General features: G+C 41.0%; 1 protein-coding gene across 3 annotated transcripts; it reads left to right on the top strand.

Annotated features, from left to right (window-relative positions):
* Positions 1 to 4,262: 4,262 nt before the first annotated feature.
* Positions 4,263 to 25,759, top strand: gsna (gelsolin a). 3 transcript variants are annotated; one of them, XM_079659866.1, is made up of 17 exons: positions 4,263 to 4,418; positions 13,196 to 13,396; positions 14,248 to 14,402; positions 14,754 to 14,915; positions 15,085 to 15,234; positions 15,313 to 15,402; positions 15,946 to 16,078; positions 16,413 to 16,717; positions 17,003 to 17,136; positions 17,263 to 17,353; positions 17,981 to 18,007; positions 19,803 to 19,973; positions 21,575 to 21,749; positions 22,954 to 23,075; positions 23,220 to 23,297; positions 23,393 to 23,453; positions 24,999 to 25,759. In XM_079659866.1, the coding sequence occupies exons 2-17, from the start codon at positions 13,204 to 13,206 to the stop codon at positions 25,166 to 25,168; spliced, it is 2,217 nt and encodes a 738-aa protein (XP_079515992.1). In that variant the 5' UTR covers positions 4,263 to 4,418; positions 13,196 to 13,203; the 3' UTR covers positions 25,169 to 25,759. The 3 variants fall into 3 exon arrangements, with proteins under 3 accessions (XP_079515992.1, XP_079515994.1, XP_079515993.1); XM_079659867.1 differs by having other exon boundaries at positions 4,268 to 4,418; positions 13,199 to 13,396; XM_079659868.1 differs by lacking the exon at positions 17,981 to 18,007.
* Positions 25,760 to 25,816: the final 57 nt, after the last annotated feature.

Consider the following 25,816-nt stretch of genomic DNA (forward strand, 5'->3'; position numbering starts at 1 on the left):
CTAGATATGTCTCCTTTCCTCACATTTATTATCCTGCATATTGTAAACCAGCCACAGTCTGCTGGTGCTCTCTGGAGGGATTGAAAAGCTTTTAAAATGTCTCAGTGCCACAAATGCGAAGGTCTCAGACGTGCGAGTGATAGTTTCACCACCCACGTGGATACTTCACATCTCTTTCAGAAGAAGGTTGCCCACGGAACAAAAGAGAAATACAGCCTTAATGAGTTGCTAGGAAATGCAAGAATCTTAGAAATTCTATCAAATGGCCAGGACACGAGAAAAGAGGATGAATATTTCCTAACAATGAAGCTTGTTCAGTTGGAGCAGAACTATCAAAACTGCCCGTGGTGGCACTGTTAATTTCCTCCCAGGCACTCTTCACCTGTCAGGGATTTCAAAACCCTTATATCAACAATTCCAAAGACAAGATCCCCTCAATCTTCTTCAAACGACCAGCAGGAGTGGACCCCTCTGCTGACCCAGCACCTGCCTCTCATCCCAGAGGCTGAGAGACGACACAAAAACGTATTATTAAAGCATCTCTGTTTAGAGCCTCAGAATGTCTGAGCTGTTAGCCTGAGATTCATAGGATGAACCACAAACTTTGCTGTCAGCTTTTCACCAAGACTACATGTCTTTGAATTATGACTAATTGATGGCAGTAAGGGAAGCCCAACTCTGCCAATCTGACAAAAAAAAAAGTTCTTACAAAGAGATTTTGTCAAAAAGCAAACAAAACAGACTCGGTATGAACTATACAATCGCTATTTTAAATTTTACACTTAGTCATTATCTCAAGATAACAATTCAATACATAGAAAAATATATTTTTTCAATTTTATATACTTACAATTTTTGAAGATAAGTTTCTCCTTATTTTGAAATACTTAGTTATTTTTTGAGATACTAAATCCTTATTTTAAGATAATTGTGATGAGATAGTTATTGTTTAAAGATATCAATAAAGTATCTTATTATTTTTTAGATACTACAGTCGGCCAGGTATAATGTCTCTTGTTAGCAAATGTATTTCGGCAATTTAAGTTAAAGGTCACCTATTATGCAAAATCCAGTTTTTCATGTCTTTTATAAACATGTGTCCCCTGTAAAGAGATTCTGGAAGTTTCAGGAAACAAAGACCCCCTCTCTTTTTGTTCTGATCCATTTATATAAAAACCTGAAAATGAGCTGATCAGATTTTGGCCACTTTATGATGTCACAACGATTTTTTGGCTTGTGTAACCATTAGCCAATCACCAACCAAGGTAACCCCCCCCCCCCCCACACACACACACACACACACACACACACACACACACACACCTTATCATCTGAATCTCCTCCTAGAGCACCAATAGTTGCTTTCACACTGCAGTACTTTTCCCACAAAGGTTCATCAGAACTTAGTTCATGAGAACTCTATACTTCTCATGAACTAAGTACAGATCAAGTTCACACCGGAATAAGTCCCTGAGGGAAGATTAGGCAAATGAAGCCGCTGACGTCACTTCGTCTTCTTCTGTTTTGGGTTTACTGGCATGCCGCAAACAACTTCACGGCGTATACTGCCGCCCAAAATCCCCGACCGGAAGTCCCCGGAGTTAGGGACTGGCTTCAGTAGAAGCTTCTAAGCCTTCCGAGTAAACGGCCAGAAAGCCGACACCTCCTCATCTCCAATGTTTTATTTTTTGTTGACATAAGTTAGTCTCTCTGAGTTTCTGCACTGGGCTAATGCTAATGCTAATAATGCTAATAAAATGGCGGCTTCACAAACGTTTTTGGTAGTTTGACGGGGCGTGGTTTGCATTCCGCCCAGCCAATCAGACACAGGAATCTTTTTCTCCCACGAAAGTCCCTGCTCTCTAGCAGGGACTGAAAAGGGGGTAAAAAAGGTTCTGTTGAACTAATTTTAGTTCCGGCTCTTTTTTGTGTGAACGCGACATTTCGGAACTATATCAGAACTAAAGTGGGAAAAGTAATGGGGTGTGAACGCGCCTATTGTGTTCTTTGTAACCAAATATCTCTCAGAGGGGCGTGGGGAGTGGCTCCTTATTTTCATCTAAAGTAACAGACAGAGAATCAGCACTTTTGAAACAGGGCTGAAACAGAGGGGATTATGGGATGCTGCAATGATCTGTTTGGTGTTTCAGACAAACACTTTAGAGACATGTTTTATATCTGAGACCTATAATATATTGATGGAAAACAATATAATAGGGGACCTTTAAAACTATTGGGCCACCAGTAGGGGTTCGTGGGAAAACATGTTTCCTTGTGATTTGGTTGATCTGTCCACCTCAAGTCCCCCGTCTCCAGTGTCCTGCTCTGCCTGTTGAGGCTGGACTTCCTGTCAGGCTGAATGCAGCTTCTGTTACTGTCCGAAACAGCACGGCACAAAAACAAGACTTTTTTGTTGCGATGTTTTCATCCATGACTGGAGCCTTTCAATGTGTGCAGCTGCTAAATTTAGAAACTAGTTGACGAGACAATGCACATCAGAGACACTCATTTGTTTTATAGCATCTGTTAATGCAGAGCAACATGTGTTTTCCATGAATCTGTTGTCAACATATTGTCACCAAAGACAGAACATAATTGTTTCTATTGCCCTAATAGGACATATTATCGTATTATATCATTATATTGTCAATCACTTTACAACTGCGTCGTTACCATAGCATACATTCATTATGTTTAATGTACTCAAAAGAAGGAAAAAGAGGAAAAGTGAGACTATGTTTTACATTATTTAAATCAATTGTCATGCTAAGTTATGTAAGCTTATAATGCTACTCTGTGAATGCCTTTCTTGTTCATTCAATGGTCTCATAATTGTCCAGTAAGTATGTCAGTAAAGATGAACACAAATGACCCACTGTTACTGTCACTGTGTCTTTTGTCCACCAGAGGGCAACCAAGATTTGAAAATGTGGGTTTACAGTAAGATACAGGTCATTATGTTAATGGCGCCCTATTGTGCTCATTTTCAGGTTTCATATTTGTATTTTGTTCCTCTACCGCGACATGTTTACATGCTTTAGTGTTCAAAAAGCTCTTTAATGTTCACATGCGGCCTGTGCTGCAGCACCTCTTTGAAACCAGAGCCTGATTCGTTAGCTGGCTGTCTCTGTTGTGATTGATCAACCGACAATAGGAGCTAGCCAATAGCAGCTCAAGTGTTACATGATGTCATTATGTCAAGGAAGGAGCCCAATTAAAAGGGTGAAAATAACTTTATGCTACTTTCTGTAATGTTGGCCAACACCAGTCGGTGTCCTCAATGACTGCGGGCAGGGCTCCTACATTTTCAGACATCTTAATACAAATAAATGATATTCTTAGGGGGAGTAGTGTCACAGAAGGCCGATCAACAAGACAGACAAAATAAAAAGTTCAACAGGGTAAAAAGCCTAAGATTTCATAGCATTCTGACATGGACATCTGATTTCTCTTTTATCCTTTATGTGTATTGATGGAATTGTACGATACAAACTAATAAATTATGTCAGGGGCTGTGTTTGCTAACACTATAGTGCACTCTGCCTGAGTTAATCACATAAATGAACAATGGAAAAGATGGAATATTAAGGATGAAAACATAACTTGCTCCAGTGTTTCCTTTACAATTGAACACCTGCAGTAGTCACCACCTATAGCTAGCACCTCTACTTAATAAAGTACACTTTTTCTTAAAAAAAACCATGTAAATCTTACACACCAAGGAGTGCCTTTGTACCTTTGACCCTAAGTTGAAAAACAATGATTATGCACATTCTCCATTACAGTAAGTGTGTTAACCACACTGTAAAGAAGGAACAAGGTGTGCCCAGTCAGCATCTGTCGTTTAGTGGGTGCAGTAATCTTCTATGCATCAGTAGTACACCAGGTAGGGGCAGTGTTGGGCAAAGATGTACTCTGTTGAAAACCGGAAGTGCAGACCCGTCTGACAACCCCTGCAAAAAAAATCAAAATCAAATATTTTTCAATTGTTTTATTGGGTAATGGTTTGGCATCACTAAAGCAAAAGGAAGTTGAGTGAATGTATAACCTATTAACATATGTCGAAAAAAACATGGACTCTTTGTAATCCGATTCAAAGAGCAAAACCCTCACCTTTATGACGGATGAAGTAAAATCATTGCAGACAAGCTTATTATTCATAGTCTCGATAGATTGCTGGACAAAAATGATTTATTTAGATTGATAAAGTCACACGTGTGCATGTACAGTATGGGCCGCCCCTCTACAGCGGGCGGTGCAGGGGAGGGTCATAACGGGGAGTGTCCCGGGCCAGAGGCATAAACAGCAGCTCATCGCTCCGCAGCCCACCGACTCGACGCCTCTCTGCTCCCGCTGCAGCTAGAAGCGCTCACCGCGGCTCTCTCAGGTCCAAACCGGACACAATCCAGACTTTTCAGGTACGTTTAAGCCCTCTTACTTCCACGAAACTATATACCCTGATAAGCACAGATTGCAGGACGCTGATTTAATGCCTTGATTACAGCATTATTAAACCGTTAATTTCCACGTAGGCCGGAACAAAGATTTGAGAGGGGGAAGGAAAGGCAGTACATTACCTTGTCTTGGCTGTACAAAGGTTTTACTTTAACATGTTTGTCAAGCCCACTTAAAGTAGTGTAAACCCTGCTTTTATTGTCAAAAGTGCAATGCAGTTGCCTCCATATATGGACAGCAGTGGAAAACCTGGATGATGATTACAAATGTTGAGTGGGCTTTAACTGCACAACTGCACATTCTTCCTGAAAGTGACGTCACCTTGCCATGACGGTGAACCCAAAGCAACATAAACATGTTATTATGCTGCATTACATGACAAAAAGTCACTTGTTTGAGCTTCTGAGTATAAAACCTGTGAAGTTTCGTCAGCAGCTGTTTGCCCATCTTTATTTAAGGATAGCTGTGGTTGCCATAGAAACCCACAACCAAATAGAGGAACTGAGGAAGTTAATCACAGCATCCTGCAACATGTGGTTATACGTGCGTCAGACAGTGTAGACTAGTGTATGTGTGAGAGATAAAGACAGAGTTTTGTCAGCCAATCAGGAAGCGCTGTGTCAGATCAGCGGGACAGAGATTTGGGGATCCTGAACACAAGCCTCTAATAACAGCTGTTTGCATTGTTCTGTCTAAGATTGCAGGACAGCTGGATGGTGTGGATGTTTGTATGTGGACATATTCTCCATATTCAAGTGTAGGTCTTGAATCAGGTTAAAAACTATTTAAAAAAAAACACAGAGACACTGTTTGTGATCTCACCAAAAGGTTTCTAGCATACATTTGTTTTCATCCACTGGCAACACAAATCTAAATTTAGTGTCCTTTCCTCCCATCACATCGTCATTAGCTTTAAGTATTTTACTGTAAACAGAAGTTATATTTACATCTCTTGACAAGCATCCTCTCGTGGTTTTGCACTCATATTAACTGCCCGCTCTCAGTAGCAATGGGCTAACTACAGGCATCAAAAAATGCTTTCAACGCTTCGCCCATTCACTTGAATGGGGTGACGTAGAAGATTTTGAATCTTCGCCGAACTGCATTGTGGGGAGCATGGCATGGCTTTGCAAGCATCACGAGCATCTATCGGCATCAAAAGTTGAACAATGTTCAACTTTTGAGGCTCGATGCTTGGCATCAGCCAATCAAATTCCGTTTATGCAAATCCCGCCAGTGCAAGCTCAGCCAATCAAACCGCGTGCAAGCTGGGAGAGCCAGACCGCAGTTCATTTCCTCATATTCCAAACGAGATATTACGGTAGCAAATCACCCGGTTCTTTACGACCGGAACTATTTACCGGGATACAAACCGGAGGAACCAGGCATGGAGGGAGGTGGCAGAGACAGTGGGTGAAACTGATAGTTTTTTCGCCTGTTTGGAGAGTTTATATCCAGTTTACTTCGTTTTAACATTGCTATTGCTCTGTATGTCGGGGGCGGGAGATTCATGTGATTGGTTGCTCGCAAAAAATCGCCAAGCTTCAGACACGCCCAGCTTCAAGATTTTTTCATGCCTGTAGTGTAGATGGGCCGTAACCCTCCCGATTTTCGCGGGAGACTCCCGATTTCATTGCCCTCTCCCGGTTTCCTTCCGGGGTCATATTTCTCCCGATTTCTAACTAAATCCGATATACTCAGGACTGTTTCCACTCGGACTTTAATACAGCTACACCATTGTTTGGTTTCCATGGTAGCGCGTCTCTTTAGTAGCGCGTGCAACTGAAATTCTGAGAGGGTGAGGCAGTTAGTCACAGAAAACAGAACAAGAATCAACAACTCTACCCTCTGCTCACTCCTTTCCTATAATAAAGGTCCAGCCCACACATATGCTCCATCAAGACAGTGCACTTACATCTACAATAAGCATGTTAATGTTAATCTAATACAGCTCCGGCGATCCACTAGCACCGCCCCCCCCCCGCGGTGGTTTTGAAATGCTCCCGATTTCTGAGGTCCCAAGGTTGGCAAGTATGAGCTAGCATGACTAACAAACCCTTCCCTAGGAAGTCGGTGGGAATGTGTCCTTACACGCCCAGTAAAAATTGATTTGGTGATTTGGAGTTCAGAACATTTCCAGTTTAAAAATGGGGAACCTATATAATACTATATGTACCGTTGTTCTAGCATTTACATTACTGTATTTCAATGTAAAGCATATCCTAACTTTGTAATGACAGATTTTTCGAACAATGGAGGCAGCCGTTCCCTTACGTTCCCCCCCGCAAAGTTTCAGTAGACCTAACCTAACCTAACCATATCTCTTAAGCATTGGGGTGGCAACCAGAAAATGCTCATATGAATAATATGAAGGAAACAGCTACATGATTGTTGGGTGGGGCATTCACAAATCTCAAATATTTCTTTCTTCAAGCCTTAAAGTGACATGCGGGGATTTTCCTTAAAAATCAATGTTAACTCATACACAAATGACCTCTTACATCGTCACTAATGACCCACTGGAAGTGTGTATCTGTATTTGCAGAGACCCAGCAGCCTTCTGACTGGCTTTTCTTTATTCAATTTCATTCTACTCTGTCCGGGTCGATTCTCAGTATCAAAGTCTAAACAAAGCTTGGCAACCAGGTGCCAGATCGTAAGCATCAATCTAAGAGGAAACTATGACAGACACCGCCGTGACCAAAAAAAAACGCAAAATAGTGGGGCAAAACAGCCAAATAATACAAACTGTTCATTATCTCTTTTAAACTTCAGGACAATAATCTGCTTAGAAAGCTGAGGGTGAAGCTAGGTTTCTTTTTCAGAAACAAGTCCTGTTTCTCACTTGAGGCCAGGAAAAGGCTATTCTCTGTGACCTTCTTACCTGTGCTGGACTATGGTGATCTGGTTTATATGAATGCACCTGTCCATTACCTGATGAAGTTAGATGCCGCCTATCACAGTGCTCTGAGATTTGTTACTAATTTTAAAGTATTAACTCATCACTGTATCCTGTATGCAAGGGCAGGTTTGCCTTCACTACGGAGGCTCAGTCACTGGTACATGTTCATCTACAAAGCCATGTTGGGTAAACTACCATCTTATATCTGCTCTCTGATCACACAGAGAGTTGCAGGTAGCTATTGCCTGAGATCTCATGATGTGGTTACATGTGCCAAGTGCTAGGACTGACTTAGGGAAAAAAGCTTTTATGAGCGCAGCTCCTCTTGCTTGGAACCGTCTGCAAAAAGAATGGAAACTTAGCAATTTGGTTCCACTGCCTGTTTTTAAAGCTCGGATAGATGCAATGCAATCTGATACTGTTGGTACCTGTAAATGTCGTTAGGTATCCAAATTGGAAAATGTCCTTTTTTTTCCTTCTGTTTTCTGTTTTTATGTCTTGATGTGTAACCTACTGCAGCCGGTCTCCCTTGAAAAAGAAATTGATGATCTCAATGGGATTCACCTGGTTAAATAAAGGTTTGAAATGAAATGAAATTATGTAAGGAAATATTAAAGGCAAATCGGCTCTCTGACGTTTCTCCCTCCTCTATAAATGAACTCTATATCTTTTATTAGGTCGATTATATTCCCTTTATCATCAATGAACGTTTTTTCAAAGCAGTAGAGTGAAATCCAGATTTGTTAGCGCCTTTAATATCCTCTAATTTAGAGCGCAACTTTCAAAATCTCTTTTAAAACAACATTAGAAGAGAAGAAGTTAGCAACAGAGAACATAACTTGTTCAAAAAGTATTTGAAAGACAAAGCATTTCAGCATTTCCCCATTGATTTCTTTATGTTCCATATTGATGTACAAAAGGGCCACACCTCTGAAATAAAACACACATGGTATCTTCTAGCTGCTTTGCAATCTAGGCCATTTGAGTGTACATGCTATGATTAATTCTGCAATAAAACTGGTTTGAGATAGATGGTTCCCTCTCATATCCTTTAATAACCATCCATATATGAGCTTGGTTATTTACTCCTAGTCATAAACAGTCATTTTGATTGTCTTTGTCTTACACTGTGCAAACAGAGGAGAGGGAAGCAGAGTGAGATCAGTTCAGATCTGCAGGACAGCTGCTCCCTGCAGAGTGGAGAAAATGAGTCATCGAGAATCCTTTCTGAAAGAGGAATTCCTTGTTTTTATTTTTACCCAGAAACTTAGATTAAAAACTATTATGGTCTTGTTTTTGAAGTTGGACACCAGCAGACAAATCACATGAGACAAAATAATAAATAATCTGACTCCACTTGTGCTTTCTGCACAGAGGATCGAGTTCAAGGCCTCAAGGGGAAGGCAGACACAAAAGAAAGGCTGGTAAATATGGGGGAGGGGGCCACATAGCTGAGGTTGGAATGACAGACACACTATGATTATTTGGAGGCGAGGGCGGGGTGCAAAGAGCCTGCAGCGGGGGTGCAAAAACTCGATTAATCCCTCCGGCTCTGCAGAGCGGGCCTGCAGACACCATATGTTTTTCCCAGCACGCCTGAAGAGAAGCACTCTCCAACAGTCATGTGACCTGTTCTATTTTGGCTTAAGCTGCGTGCGTGTTGAGTCAAACCACCCCTCCCTGAGTCACTTCATCCAACGGGGAACTGGCAAAAACATAGTTTAAGTCAGCTTCTTATTCGTACATTTTTTAGATCTAATTCTCTAACCTTCTCCCACATTCTTGTAAGATTTATTTTTGATCTGCACCTTTTGTCACAGCTGTTATCACATTTTGTAATACTGGCTTTGAGTTTTCAAAAGTCTGAGGTGAATCAGACGCTCAGTATCCCTTCTGATGTGACATACAGTATCCAAGTGTGGGAGAAAACAGCTCTGATGTGAGGCGACAGATGAAACCTTTCTCTCCGTTACAGGGGAAGATCACAGTCAAAGGCAGTCAAACTTCTATAGAAACTAAAAAGCCTTCAGAAGAAGAAGGTATCATTTCGGTAAAATGAGTATGTGTTGGCCGCTGTTGAAGTAAGAGACATGAATGGGTACATTTGTCATGAAATGTAAACCAGTAGCCTTTAATATGCCCTAATGCCTTAGTTTCTTCCCCTCAGCTACCGGCCTCTTAAACAAGGCCCGGCCCCCCCACTGACACTTACCTCAGCCACAACGTAATCTCTAAATGCATTAGTACATTAATGCACACAATGTTCAATAATGCTTACTGCACATATTCTTATTTCATATTTTATATTCTATAATTCATTACATTCTATTTCGCTGTAAATTACTGATTTATTTTTATTGCTATTTAACTATATTTTATTACAGTGTCCTTAAAGATTTTTTGTTTTACATTCGATTTTTTGTTTTATATGGAAATTCTTTGTTTTATATTTTATGTATGCACCACGACATCAAGTCAAATTCCTCGTATGTGTGAACCTACCTGGCAATAAACCCGTTTCTGATTCTGGTATGTTGCCTTCAGGGACTTGGTATCCAATTAAACTTCATGCCTGTAATAAGGACGATCCCCAAGCTCGGCTCACATTTTGCCCACAAGCTGTTTTCATATCTCTGGGTGTGTCACTTTAAGTTAATGAGTGGCTGTATATCATCTAAAGCAGAAATGGTTTATTTATTACCAGTTTTTTGGAAACATAAATCATAAAATGTTATTGTATTCTTCTGTTGTGTTCCCTGCTGCTTTTAGGAAGTAGCAGTGTGTCCTATTTCTGCTCTTTTGTTTTGTATGCTAAGCTAGGCTAATTAGTTCCTCGTTGGAGCTCTTTGGTAACCAACAAATGAGTGATATCAATCTTCTCATGGGACTATCTGGGGATAAAAGTATTTTTCTACAAACTTGAGCTGTTCCTCTAACTTAATAACGATAACTGGGCGCCTTGTAGCAGATATCTGTGCCGAGATATCATGAATCAGTTCCACTAAATGACATATCTTATTAAATATCAGTCCACTTTGTGCAATCACAAATGGAAGACATCCACAGGAACTTTCTTTGATTGCTCTTTGATAAACACGTCTCTTGTAAAAAAAAAACTGCAATGCATGGTCTAATATGTCGGGATATGCCGATATTATTCAGGTTAGGAGCATTATTTGACATAAATACAGTGCTTTTGTAATGTCCATATACATTGGGGTTTTCAATACAGTTTGTGAAATGTGGTCTCTTGTCTGTTATGGTCACCTCCTTACAATTATCCAACAGTTTTCAAAGGTGGGTTTGGGATTCTTGCCCTAAAGCCATTCTCACATTTTTGGTTGAAAAGGAGAAACATGCCTACTTTTAAACACTATGCGCTCAAATATTGCGAAAGACCTTTTGGAGACAGCGGTTGAAGGACTGAAAGAAGGAGTCTGTTTGTGCATCTGTCCACCACAGTACCCTATTTTGACGGAATATTGGTGGAATCTAATTTTCACAAGACATTAAATTACTTTAGAGCCACTGTAGGAACATTTCACATCTCCCGTCAATAATGTTCCCAGTGAAATCGCCCAGAAGTCTCACAACACAGGCGCTCAGTGTCATGGAAGTTCAGACGGCTCGTGACCTGGTATGACTCCAGGTTAACCCGCCGTTTTGGCTACTTTTCCTGTGTTGTTGTCTACATAATTGCAATCTTTATAAAGGAATTATTCAAATGTTTCATTATCAGACGCCTGAATATATTCCTTCCTTTCCTTACAATGTCAGATATATCCAAATAAGCCACATGTGCTGACACCAGGATAAAAACCTCTAAAGTGAACTGAAAATGGTTCTTTTCCACAATCCTCCACTTTACTTTTCCATGCTGAAACATTCCTTCAAAGTTCTGCTCAGAGCGTCTGGCTGTTACATAAAAGGAGAGCAGAAACAGGGGAAATAGGAACCCCCAAATTGTTGGTCTTGTTACTTGAATTTGGATCCACTTCCCATTTCCAGGGTCACGATCAGATTCCTGCCGTGCTTGTGGGCACACGGCCGCCTCAAAGAATGGGAGATTCTTGTTAATCGTGCAAATTGAGGGGCAGCGTTCCTGTGGAAAACTACATTCTGTGTTCATTTTGAACTACATGACCTCCACTTTTATTCTTTTGGTAAATATCTGCACCTGGACAGGTTTTTAAGGTGGACACTGAGGCCTTGAATGTCGTATAAGAACATAATTTGATTAAATTAGCAAGATAAAGTAGAAACGCACCATAAAAGCTCAAAGCAGTCCTTTTCAGAGAGGTCAGGCTCTAAATTGAGAACAGAGCTCGATTCAGAGAGGCGTTTGCGCTCTCTCTGCAAGTTAAAGGCACTTTGTAAGTTCGAGTTTATTGTTAAAGAATGAAGTTATTGTATCGTTAAAGAGTAATCTAATAAGTACATGTACATTTTTAAAACTTTGCCAAACCACTGAAACTTCATTTGGTATGCCGTTTTTTAATAAAAGGGGCCTATTCTGCTCATTTTCAGGTTCTTATTTGTATTTTGTTCCTCTCCTGTGACATGTCTCCATGCTTTAATGTTCAAAAAGCTCTTTGTTTTTCTCTCATACTGCCTGTGCTGCAGCACCTCTTTTAACCCTCTGTTTGAAACCAGAGTCCAGGCTACTCTGATTGGTTAGCTGTCTGCCTCGGTTGTGATAGGTCAACCGCTTTGAGATGTACCGCCCCTTAGCTTCACGTACAGTTTGTTGTGGAGCACTAACCAATAGAAACGTGCGTGTTACATAGTGACTTTGTGATTTTAGCCTTTACAGACCAATTACATGCACAAAAACCTATAACACACTACAGGAGAGGGAAAACCCCATAAAGAATAATAGGGCCCCTTTAAGAAAATATATACATAAACAATTTAAGACTGTGTGCGGCGTCAAAAGCAGAAACTTAAATATAATCAGTCGTTTGAATTTGTGAAACATGTCCAACAGAATCAGCTGATTACATCGTTGTTCATTCATTAACTGTGGTTCTGGTTCCTGCTCAACTCCCGACTTAAAATCTCAAACATCCACACATGCTAGACTGAGGGGCAAGTGGCTGTAATCCAATGCAACACACACACACACACACACACACACCAACACACACACACACACACACACACACACACACGCACGCACGCACGCACACAGACACACCTACTTGAAACACTGCATGTCCTTTATGCTCTCAGATATGGCTGAAGTGTATGGTATGTGTGTGCATGGATTCAGGAGGTGTTCGGACTGGGATGAGACAGCTGTCGGACTGCTGAAGAGTCTATTAGGGCTTTACTGTATATACTATGAGACCTTAGAGACATGGGTAAAAAAACTAAATCAAGATTACGGTGATAGCAGATTTATTTTTCTTATCTCCAACCCCATGTACTGTTTTGTGATTGCATGCTTGAAGTAAAAACAGAGCAGAAATGTCAAGTTGTTAAACATATTTACCTATATACTGTATACATATATTTTCACACACAGATTTATTTTGCCAGTTATGACTACGCCTGAGTCAGAATTTCCTCTTCCTGCTCACATGAGGAAACACCCTGGTCGGTGACTCACCCTGCTGTACCATTAATATCCAACTATAACCATAAACTTTATCGTTGTATCCATTGCAACACCTCAGCCTTAAAAGGGAGTGGCTTTCCAAAACAGACGTCTCACACATAGGGTTTTCTAGTCTTACTTATAAAAGGTTATTTTCTATGGCTCTTATCTCTGCAGTATTTAACCGCTGCATGTTGAGGAGAGTGTAGAAGCTAAATCTGAGCGGTGTGATTTCCCAGCAGGCAACATGGTAGAGCACCCAGAGTTCGATCGCGCCGGGAAGAATGCGGGCCTCCAGGTGTGGAGGGTGGAGAACTTCAACCTGGTTCCCGTTCCCGAAAAGCTGTACGGGGGATTTTACACCGGAGACGCCTACCTCCTCCTCAACACCATCAAGCAACGCTCCGGGACTCTGCAGTACGACCTGCACTTCTGGCTGGGTGAGAACAGGAAGACAGATATTATGATCAGAGAGAAATAAGCAGAAGGGAATATCCACTTTTGAAATATGTTCATTTATTATCCAGGAGTGGACATTAGCTTATTGCCTCTCTTGTCCCCTTAGGATATCTGTAGAAAACGTTTCTACTGATACAACACATTGAAAGGAAAAATGAACTCAATTATTTAAGCATTTCTAAATTCCCTATCAGACCATTTGTTCTGCTCTGTGGGTGAGAAGCGAAAAGCCTTCGGTCCTTACATTTGTAAATAACAGATGACACTGCACGTCAACAGGCAGATCTGTGTTCACTGCTGCTGTTGTGTTTTATGTTTCTGCTGCGTCTCATCCTGCTTGATTTGATCAGCATCTGAAACTGTGACAGGCCTTATTTCCTGGAACAGATGTGCGCTGTGATTGTACTTGAAAGGCTTACATGGCAAACACTTTGTCAACGATCTCAAACCTAATGTAGTGCACATGATGTTTTCATTTCAGCACAAGGCTTTTTTTCTAGACCATTAGCACACACACACAAATACTCAGAGGTGGAAAAGTACTCAAATGTGTTGTGGTACTAAAGTAGCTGAGTCGTGCCTTTTTTATATTGAATTCATGTCTTTTTTGTCAATTGGACTGATCGTTGCAAAGCTTTTACCAACAAAACAGGATGTGATGTAACCCACCCCGATGCTGCTGAACGCAAACACCTTTGTTGCATGTATAAATATGTGACTCATTTGGAGAAGGACCTCATCAAACACAAAATGAGACTATGGGTAGAGTTACAGTATGAGTGCTGAGATAACATGGTTCATAGAGAAAACATCTGTTGTTCCTCTGGTGCAGGTGACTTCTGCACCCAGGATGAGAGCGGCTCGGCGGCCATCTTTACGGTCCAAATGGACGACGCCCTGAAGGGGTCGCCCATCCAGTACCGCGAGGTGCAGGGACACGAGTCCAAAACCTTTCTTGGCTACTTCAAGTCTGGACTCAAATACATGGTAAACGTCATGTTGATAGTTTTTGCTTTTGTTTTAAACCTACGAACGTGTAGGATACACTCTTCTCTGATACCATTATTTTGTTAATCTATAAACAATTCTTACATTTTCATTTGTTTTGTTAAGGTAGTATGAACTTTTATTAATTGTAATAATTTTAGATAATTATTCTATAAACAAAATATTGTCACTTTACCTTTTACACATGGTTTACACCTATATATATATTGTTTTGATATATTTATTAATTTGCCATTACTGTATCATTCATATTACTTTGGTATTATGTTAATGGTCCTCTTTTCTAAAAGGCTGGTATTTTATCTTGAAAATACATCTCTTACCTTTCAGAAAGGGGGCGCGGCTTCTGGGTTCAAGCACGTGGTCACGAACGAGGTGGTCATGCAGCGGGTGCTCCAGGTCAAAGGCCGCCGTGTCGTCCGGGCAACCGAGGTGGCGGTCAGCTGGGACAGCTTCAACCAGGGAGACTGCTTCATTCTGGACCTCGGGGCTGTGAGTCACTCTGAAGCAAATCATTATTAAATATAATTACTGGACTGAGAGTAGACATACAGTGCATTGCCAACATGTTGTGTTGAGCAAATAGAAGCAAAGCATTATGGGTATTTTTTATTCTGGTTCCACTTTATTGAACTTCCTTGCATCTGCTCCTCTTCTGCAGGAGATCTACCAGTGGTGCGGCTCCCAGAGCAACCGCTTCGAGAAGCTGAAGGCCACGCAGGTCGCCAAGGGTATCCGTGACAACGAGCGCAATGGGAGGGCCCGGGTCTACGTGTGTGACGAGGGGGTGGAGAAGGAGAAGATGTTGGAGGTGAGAAGAGCGAATCATGAGGAAAATATACAGTCTAAAAGCTGAGTTCTGTGTTAAACTGCCCGCTGCCGTCCTCAGGTGTTGGGGCCCAAACCAGAGCTGCCTGCAGGAGCCTCTGATGACATCAAGGCCGACGCTTCAAACAGGAAGAGGGCCAAACTCTACAAGGTGACTCCCCCTCCCCCCGAACACACACGCTATCTCTTTTCCTTTAATATAGTGTGAAGGGCTTATTCTTTTCCGTTTCAATTTAAAATACAACTCTGTGAATCTTACTTTTAATTAAAAAAGAAACACAATAAATAACATCGGGAGGAAATACTTTTACGATGCAGGATAATTAAAATGTTCTCCGCTGTTTGTACAGATATAGTGATTGTGCACAAATAAAATAAAACAGTTGGAAAATCTAATGTTAAAGTTTGATTGAAAGCAAACCACCATTTATTGTCTTTTGTTTTACTAAAGCACCCTTAGTTTGCAATTTGTACGTATTCAATTATCAAGTCCTTATTGCAGCAAGAAGACGCCAATTTGTACCATTAACTACAGTATAGTGAACAGGGAGCAGGAAACAAAAAGTTAATCAAATACACATTTCCTTGATTCTGATTCTTAACCAATCTTGATTTCAAATTCTGGGTACTTCAAGTGAGAAATTAAAAGCCAACACTGATAACCACCTCTCTTGTTCCACCCCTCTTCCTGCAGGTGTCCAATGCCAGCGGAGGGATGACCATCGCCCTGGTGGCAGCAGAGAACCCTTTCGCTCAGAGTGCGCTGGAGTCCGGAGACTGCTTCATTCTGGACCACGGCTCTAACGGCAAGATCTTCGTCTGGAAAGGTGAGAGCAGGAGGCTGCACTGGCATCCCCTTATATTTGTTTATATAAACCCTTTCTACTAATATATCAATAACCTCAAGAAGAATACAAAGAATCATTTGATATTCAGGAAACACTCTAATTAGCTTTCTTGCTAAGCGTTAGATAATAAGATTGGTACCACTATCCTGCCTGGAAGCTAACTATTAAGCTAGTCAGGAGACTGTTGGCTAGTCTAGTCATATGAGTCACATCCACAGTTAGATCATCATGCAAATCAGAAAGTATTCCTGATGACGGTCAGTATGTTTAAGTTTGATATCCTTATCACTGCCATCTTTTCTCTCCCTCCCAGGCAAAGACGCCAACATGGACGAGCGAAAGGAGGCCATGAAAGCAGCGGACGAGTTCATCAAGAAGATGGGTTACCCCAAACACACTCAGGTGCAGATCCTGCCAGAGATGGGTGAGACGCCGCTCTTCAAGCAGTTCTTCAAGAACTGGAGGGACAGGGACCAGACGGAGGGCCTGGGCGTCGGCTACATCGCCAACAGCATCGCCAGGATCGAGAAGGTGGACTTCGACGAAGCCAGTCTGCACGACTCTCCCGCCATGGCCGCCCAGCACGGCATGGTGGACAACGGTGACGGAGAGAAAAAGGTGAGAGGGCGGAGGGTCTGTTATACCTTGTACTGCCGTAATGACCGTTGAAACCATGCCGTTTTCTTCCGATGGCATGAAACAAAGCTGTGTGAATGTTAGTTTCCTTTATGGCACCTTGTATGGCAGCCTCTCTGAATGTGTGAATGGGTAAAAACGGACTTATTTGTAAAAGCACTTTAAGAAGTCGTAAAGACTGGAGAAGCCCTTTACAAATGCAGTCCATTTACCATGAAGTACATTTGATAGAAATGTAATTGTCCCTAAACTTGTTTTTCTTGACAGATCTGGCGTATCGAGGGGTCTGACAAGGCGGAAGTGGACCCGGCCACACACGGGCAGTTCTACGGAGGAGACAGCTACATCATCCTCTATAACTACAGCTTCGGAGGACGGCAGGGACACATCATCTACATGTGGTGAGAATAAGAGAGATGCTAGTTTACTTAAAGCTGAAAAAGGCAAGATCTTACGGTAGATTTAACCTTGACTGTAGCTCAGGCTGAGCCTCATTGTTCTCAGTGTAATGATGAAATGTCTCTCAGGCTGGGAGCAGACTCCAGTACGGATGAAATCGGGGCCTGTGCGATCCTCGGGTCCCAGCTGGACGACGAGCTGGGCGGTGGTCCTGTGCAGGTGAAACACAATGTTCCTTTAGTGGCTTTACGTTTACATGAGCTCATGTTCATTTATATAATGGCGTATTGGGGCCATTGAAGGTTTAATTAAATATGGAGCTAGGGGTAGGGTGTAATTTTCAGAGACAATGTCAGAGAAATACAATCGTAAATGTACATTATAAAATCTGACATGTTCCCTCTGATTAATGGGGCACATTTAGAAGAGAGTACTGAAAACCAAATGAGATTATAATGGGACACACATTTGTGCGACTTAAGGTTCTAATGAGAGATGTTCTCAACGAAATTGCAATTCGTCAGGAATACTTTTTTCCAACCCATTTTGTTTGGGACTTATTGCTAAAGTAGAATACTAGTCTTACAAAAAAAAAATGTATCTTGTAATTTTCTGACTTTATTCTATGGAACGTTTCATTTCTTTTGGTACAACCCTCTTTTTCTTAACTACAATGGCCCTACAAAGCTGTTCCTCATGTTATTAAAGTCTCTGCTGTTCTCTGGCTTAGTGAGCTCAGTCCCTTCATCTCTCACCTTTACATCCTGAACTGTTTCTCTCCCTGATGGTTTCCTCTTTGCTGCTGCTTCTGTCCTCCTTGGTTTCCCACCTTTTCTGTGTCATCAGGTTGTTGGTGCTCCTATAACCACTCAGGTATTTTTGCTTCCCTTCCCTGCTCCTCTCATACTCTCACAATGACTCAACACTTAGTCCAGAGCCAGTGACAGTTGAAGCTTCTTTTCTCACCTTACAGAAAATATGAATATTTTGATTTTGAGGGCTTTTGTTTCATTTTTAGGGCTCTTTTAAGACCTGATTAATCGGATTTTGAGTTCAATTAGATTAACAGTAAATCCATCTCGGTCAAACACAAACAGGACATTCCAATGTGGATGTTAGTGGGAGTTTACCATCCTCTGCTGTCACCAAATGACAGCCCTGTTTACAAACTCTGCTCCGGCCTAGTGTTAGATCATGAGATAACTTGTATAATAGAATATAGTATGGAAATAACTGTGGAAATAATCTGTACGCTTTGAATGAGTCCTGGCTCTGTCCTCATGTGAGTCTTTCTTCATTAATTTCTGTGTTCATACTTCAGTCCTTTACTTTGCATGCACAACTTCCTGTTCCTGTGTGAAAACATCTGCACACGTCACGTTTGTCAAATTATCTAACAACTGTCTTGCACACGTCTTGGCACTTTTGAATGAACAGTTTTTCAATGTTTACTTTAGTGCACCTGTACAGGTCTGGGTATCGCTGCATGTTTATTTTTATACTAACACTGATACAGTACCTGAGTTTAAGAACCCATGTGAACTATGATGAATGTTGACGTGTCTTTCTAGCAAAACATCAAACGACAAAACTCAAAAGAAGCAAAACAAATGCAATTCACATGATATACAACATAATTTCATCGTCCAGAAATGGGAAGTTGTATCAATACCCACAACACAAGTCAAGTATTACATCAAATTGCAGAAGTAAATATTCCAAACGTGATATAACATATGTTTTCCTCCATACTCCGGTCAGGTCTCTAGTTCTGGGTTAAAAGATGCAGTGAGACTTTTTAGAAGTCTGTGATTGGTCACCGAGCGCAAAATAATAAAATATTTTATAAACAAAAACAAGGAACCTGTTCATTATTGAACAAATTCACTATTTTACTGCTTGTTAGAGTTTTGAGTTGACAAAAAATATCCTTCCTTAGAGCAGGGGTTCCCAAACTTTTCAGCCCGCGACCCCCAAAATAACAGTGGCGACCCCCTGTCGACGGGGGGGCGGGGGGGGGGGGAGGGGTACTAGTGAATTAATTTCAGTTTTCCGCACTCGCTGCACTCGCCTCATTGCGGGGAAATTATACAGATGAGTAGTCCGCCCCTGAAAATGTCTATGCAAACGTTATTATTAATAATAATAATATATATTTTTTAATTATATATAAAAAAAAAAAAAGATTATTTTTTTAATTTTCCATTTTTATTTTTTTAATCATCTCGCGACCCCCCACTTTGGGAACCCCTGCCTTAGAGGATGCTCAAAGGGTTGCGACTTCTGAGAGTGTTTTGGACGTGTACAGCTGTGTATGACAATATGTAAACCCAATAATGATTATTTATCTTTTCTCTCAGGGTTAGCATACTTAGCTGTAATGACAGGTTTAGGAAGAGCTGATAAATATTATGTGTTCAGCTGCAGACCAAAGGAACTCAAAATAAATAGAAATTAGACCTAACCTGCGTCATCTCTCTCAACATCTTGTGGCTCAGATTAATGCCGCCCTCTAGTGTTTGGAGTCGGGATTGCAGCAAACATGTTTTAACAACGAGATAGGATCACATCACCTTGAGAGATATCCTATTGTCCCAATGGGTGAGGTGATTTAATGTCAAATCAATCCTATCATCCCTGAGTGTTAAGTTTGTGTTTTGTGTCCCAGGTGAGGGTGTTGCAGGGGAAAGAGCCGGCCCACCTGATGAGTCTGTTTGGAGGACAGCCCATGGTGGTCTATAAGGGAGGAACGTCCAGAGACGAAGGTCAGTCGGCACCCGCAGACACTCGCCTCTTCCAGGTGCGCTCCAACTCTGCAGGACACACCAGAGCTGTGGAGGTAAGAGAGAGCTTACGTCATATCACTTTACCATTATATTCTATCATTTTCTCAGTGATAACAAATAACGAAAAATACCAAAACAAACTTAAATCTTGTGTGTGTAGTTCAACTCTGATATATTTTTTCCTTCTGTGCCCTAGAGCTCTATTGTTGTCCAAAAACAGCTAAAAACAAATCAATCATTATAATGAACAAACACACTGTGCCCACTGGAGCACCACATGTGTATTAATCCACAGCCGAAGAAAGTCCCAAACAAATGGGTTTGCTTAAAAATCAGCTCTTTCATGAAGTTAATGATTTTTCTATATATAAAATGTTACTCTGTATTTGTTCAGTTGTACCACTTGGGCTGAAAACAGAGTGCTACAGACAGGGTTAATGATTTTGGTGTTAGCATAGCATTTATTATTAGTTAGGATCAATTATAAATGTAAGGCCATCCTTTCTTCTCTAATGCTTCATGCCTTATAATAAGCCATTGAGGATTTTTCTATTTATCCTTTCTTATTAAAAATGCTTAATGATGTGTTCAAAGGTTGTTGGCTGCAGAAGACTTCCCTTGATTCTACAAATGAATTGAACTTCAGTAGTAGAATTCTGTATATAATCTTTCTTACCATTTTCCAGGACTACACAATACTGTAATAGACATACAGACAGTTTTTATTTAGGCAAATATACATTTTTTCACACTGTCCATTAATACTTATTTCCTGAATTTGCGTAATACTAGACCATTTTAATATCTATTGCATTAAAATAGTTTTATTTAGTTGGGGTTGTGGATTTTGCACCATGTAGAACACATGTGTCAAACTCAAGGCCCGGGGGCCAAATCAGGTCCGTGGTGGATTTATTTTCGGCCCTCAGGATAATTTCTAATCACTATTAGATCTGGCCCGCCGGTATATTGCACGCACACCTTCACTCAATCCTGAGGGTCTCCTCAGCTCAGAGCCTGAGCCCAAACATTGATGACCTTGCACCCGAGATGAGATGCCAAGTATCTGAGCTAGCATCACAGAGCAGCACACTGAGTTTACATGGATGTTTCCTTCTGCACGTTTTCTCTCACGACAACAGGGCATGTTTGGTTTTTTCTTTGAGGGAAATTGTTTTTTTGAAGCTGTTGTTGGCCTGTGGGAAAATGTAATCATAAGAAATGACTCTGGAAAAGCTGCAGATAGAGCCATAAGAAATGAATGAACTGATTATTTAATGTTTCATGTTGTTTTTATAGGCAATCATTTAAGCTTTGTTAGTTCTAGGTTTAATATGTGCAATAAGTTCATTTCAATAAGTTCTGCAATAAACATTGAACCAGTCCGGCCCTCGACTAGTACACATTTTTTAATTTTGGCCCACTTGTATTTGAGTTTGACACCCCTGATGTAGAAGAACCTATTGAAGCTTTAATGTACAAAACAGTAAGGTCTGGTTGCTGCCTAATTCACACCAGTATTGCTCGCCATTGCTCTTTTGATTATTTGAACTACACTGATTATTTGAACTACACTGAACCCTGGCAGTTTGAAATATAATCATTAGCGTTTAAGTAGCACATGTTAACTTATAACACCTCTGCTTCCATGCAGCTTGACGTGGCGTCATCCAACCTGAACTCCAACGATGTCTTTGTCGTGGTGACCCCCGGAGGCTGCTTCATGTGGGGGGGCGTGGGTGCCAGCGACACGGAGAAGCAGGGAGCCCAGAAGCTGTGTGACATCCTGGGGGTGTCCACCTCCGAGCTGTCTGAGGGAGGAGAGAGTGGTGAGGAAACCTGATGAACGCTGTTCAGTCAAACTGTAACCCAGCAGCAGTCAGCTAGCTACAAACTGCGCTCAAGCTGTTCAAATAGCACTTCAATGTGAAGCTAAATAGTTTTATTTTGGTATCTGTGGTAAAGAAGGAGCTTGTGATCATCAATATTAAAAACAAAGCAGACCTGATTGCATCAGCCCTTTAGATGTTTTCAGTGATCTTGCGATTTGCTCTCAAAGCTCAAGGAGAAACTGAATTCTCTGCTCCCGATTTCAAATAGAAAATCTCAGGCTAAAACAAAACAGAGTCAATTTTTTATAAACAACCTGCTTTTTAAAGACTGGCTGTGAAGACAACAAACCAGAAATTCCTTCGACATTTTATTTCTTCAAGCTTTAGTTTATAACCATTATTATTCTAATTGCACCCAGTATGAAGAAACGTTTGGTTTGTCAAACTAACTACATGTTAACTTTGTAACTTTTGACCAGTGTGATTCACTTTTTATGTGTATTTTCAAATCAACAATGGACCAAATAATTAGTTAGTGCCCCCTAATGTGGACAAAATATATAATAACGCAGCTTTAATGACATAGTTTGATATTTTTGGGAAATATGCTTATCTGCTTTCTTGCTAAGAGTTGGATGTGAAGATTTATAATGCTGTCATGAAAGCCTGCTAAATGAAAAGCTACCATTAGTTAGCTTGTAAATGGTCGAGCAGATGCTCCAAAAATACAATGTGTTCTTTTAAACCTTTACAATGTTAAGTGAAGAGATACAAGTTGTTTATGTGCGAGGTTTAGAGGTGACATTTTCCTAACCCTTTGACTTTTCATCCTGGTTTACTGTCCATATGCAAAGCTAAGCTAAAAAACATCTGAGCTGTAGCTTTATATTGAACTGTTTAATGTAAAAAAGGATGGTTCCAAATATATATATATATATAATAATAATACATTTGATTTATATAGCACACTTTAAAGACAAACGTCATCTCAAGGTGCTTCACAAAGCTATAAGGAACAATAAGTAGGAAGATATCTAAAGGAGCATATTGGATAAAATATGGCAATATAAAAAATAAAAGGTAAAGAGCATAAAAGGTTTAACAAAATATATATAACTTAATAAGCCCTTTAACTGCTGAAATGTTTATTTGAGAGCATAAAAAACTATAATAACCTGAAGTGTGTCCGTCTTCTTTACAGATGAGTTCTGGGAGGCTCTGGGAGGAAAGGCAGAATATCGCACTTCTACCAGACTCAAGGACAAGATGGACGCCCACCCACCCAGACTCTTCGCCTGCTCCAACAAGACTGGAAACTTCATCGTAAGCTAAACAACTAAAAGACTCCTTTAATCAACAACAACTTGCCTTTCCAGAATAAATGTCTCAGTTACTTTGGAAAATCCACTGAACAGTTTTTACAAAATAAATGATTGAACATCGTACACATCCTTCTCTTCGACTCAGATTGAGGAGGTGCCCGGGGAGATGACCCAAGAGGACCTCGCCCCCGATGATGTCATGATCCTGGACTCCTGGGACCAGGTAAAGAAACCAGAGCGTTCACAGTCTAAGACATAAATGAACAGCAGTCACCACGATGTGAGGCACCAATGTGTTTAAAACCTTCCTTTTTGTAGGTGTTTGTCTGGATCGGAAATGAGGCCCAAGAGGAGGAGAAGACTGAAGCCATGAAGTCTGGTAAGGACATCTGGGAAAAAGCTCCACATTATGTTTTTAAGATAGATTTACTTCTGTGGAGATTAAATCATTTAGACTTGTGAAAAAGTAGGATAAAAAGGTAAATGCCACAAAAACTCGCCTCCATGTATACACATTTCAAAATAATTATTTGCCATCCTAAACTGACTTTTTTGAGAATGTTTAAAGGTCCCATGTCATGCTATTCCGTTTATTACCCGTCCCCTTGTGTGTTATGTAGCTTTGTATGCATGCAAACGGTCTGCGGAGTCACAAACCCTCAATGTACACCCAGTAGCGAGTAAAACTTGAACACAGAAAAGACCTGTCTATGCTGCCCCAGAACGCCTCGTTGGAGATTTCTCTTTCTTCCTGGTCAAAGTGACCTAACGACGACCAAATGGTCCAATTGGTGGTGTTCCCCACACACACACACACACACCCACTCAGTCTTATCTTTTCTCAGCCGCGCCACTCAGCGGAGTTTCGCCGGCACACACACTCACTCAGCCTTATCTTTTCTCAAGCTGTGAGTGTGTGGCAAACTGTGTGGCGAACAGCCTGGCTGTGAGTGTGTGAGTGTGTGTGTGTGTGTGTGTGTGTGTGTGTGTGTGTGTGTGTGCGCATGTGTGTGTGTGTGCTTAGGCTAAGTTCCGACACCAGTAATACAGCTCACACTGTCTGCTCCAGCGGCGAGCCCCGCAACGTCCCGCCAACACGGCACCCAGACCCCACGCAGCATTCTCATCTGTTTGTCATTACTGGTGTCATTTTCTGGTTGCTAACTAACGCCATTGTAACACATAATCACTGATGTTCCGCTGTAACGGTGGTGGACTCATCAGAACAGAGTGGGCGAGCTGACCAATCAGAGCTCATAGGGAGGGGGCCCAAGGGGGGGGCAAGAGCTCTAACAAGCCGTTTAGGACAGAGTGAATACACATACTATACAGAGATGCTGAATGAGAAACCAATGTGATTTTGGAACATTGAACAATGTAAATCTATTCTAGTAGACCTCAACAATGGAATTATGATCAGTGGAAATGGCCATGTCATTGGACCTTTAAGGAGTATTGAGATTTTGTTATACCAATTTAAAAAAACACACTTAACATTTCAATTGAGAACATCAGGAACATTTCACATTGCACTACAAGCCCAAAAAAAAAACTACATACAGAAGCCCTGTAAGGCAGTGAAACAAATATTCTGAATAATCTTCACTCCTGTGTTTGACTCGACAAAAGATGGTCCAAAAAGTTTTGTTAAGAGATTTTAGGCGAAGTTGAGATTTAGTTTTATTTGAATTAAGAGAACTGTTTGTCTCACTTGCATTGTAGGGCTTCCGTAGAAACAAAAGTAATTTAATCTTATTTCGACTTATTAAATATAAACATTTCAAACATAGTGCATTACATAATCAAAAGGTATTCAAAGTGATTTACCTGATACTGGACATCACTGATCAGTTTGCATGTCTTTTTTCTGCTCTGCATTTCAAATGCCATGACGCTTAGTAAAGACTCTCCTCTTCCTCCTCAGCGGTCCTATATATTGAGACAGATCCGGCCAACAGAGACCCCCGGACGCCCATCGTCAAGATCAAGCAGGGCTTCGAGCCGCCCACCTTCAGCGGCTGGTTCCTGGGCTGGGACCACGAGTACTGGGCCAGCGACCCCCTGGAGCGCGCCATGGCTGAACTCGCCCTGTGAGACACCCCCCCCACCCCCCCCAATCAGCCCTGACCTTCAACTTCGCTACTCCCCCGCAAGCACTAAGCAATCAGAAGACTGTTAGCCGCCAATACGCCCAGATGTCTTTACCTTTTATAGTGTTTGTGAGCAACACAGGTTGTTTCACTTTTTCTCAACAGATAGCAATAGAGCTTTAACAGACACACAGGCTTCCTTTAGGATTTGCACAAAAAATTGCTTTATTGAAGCCAATTTCTTTTTTATATACGAGGACTTTTAGACCTGGTCACTAGTGAAATATAACGCAAACAAATCAGAAACTCACCGCAGAAAGCAATACAGCCGACGCCTTAATACTCTTTTCCTGTAGTTTACAGTCAACTCGATGTTTTACAAAAGGTACTTTTCTAGTTGAAAGTTGCTTTTATAGATATTGCACCTTTATTTATTGTTTTTAAATGTCCCAGGAAAGCTTGTGTGATGCTGCAACTATAAAAAAAAGGGAAACCAACGCTTTGCTGCTTTTCAAACCAGTCACGTCTTCTGTGAATCTTTCTAAGGTTTCCCTAAGCCTTGTCATCATTTCAATAAAACCAGATTAAACGTGAAGTGTTTATTGTCTCTGATTTAACCCATGCTGAAAATAATTTCATCCGTAGACGGAAA

This window comes from Notothenia rossii (assembly GCF_949606895.1).
Source record: "Notothenia rossii genome assembly, chromosome: 11".
Taxonomy (NCBI): Eukaryota; Metazoa; Chordata; class Actinopteri; order Perciformes; family Nototheniidae; genus Notothenia; species Notothenia rossii.

Bases quoted from the DNA above. Each gene is read 5' to 3' on its own strand.
- gsna (XM_079659866.1), top strand. From the start codon at position 13,204: ATGGTAGAGCACCCAGAGTTCGATCGCGCCGGGAAGAATGCGGGCCTC. The intron at 16,718-17,002 runs GTGAGAGGGCGG...TTTTCTTGACAG, and splicing joins ACGGTGACGGAGAGAAAAAG to ATCTGGCGTATCGAGGGGTC. The intron at 21,750-22,953 runs GTGAGGAAACCT...TCTTCTTTACAG, and splicing joins GTCTGAGGGAGGAGAGAGTG to ATGAGTTCTGGGAGGCTCTG.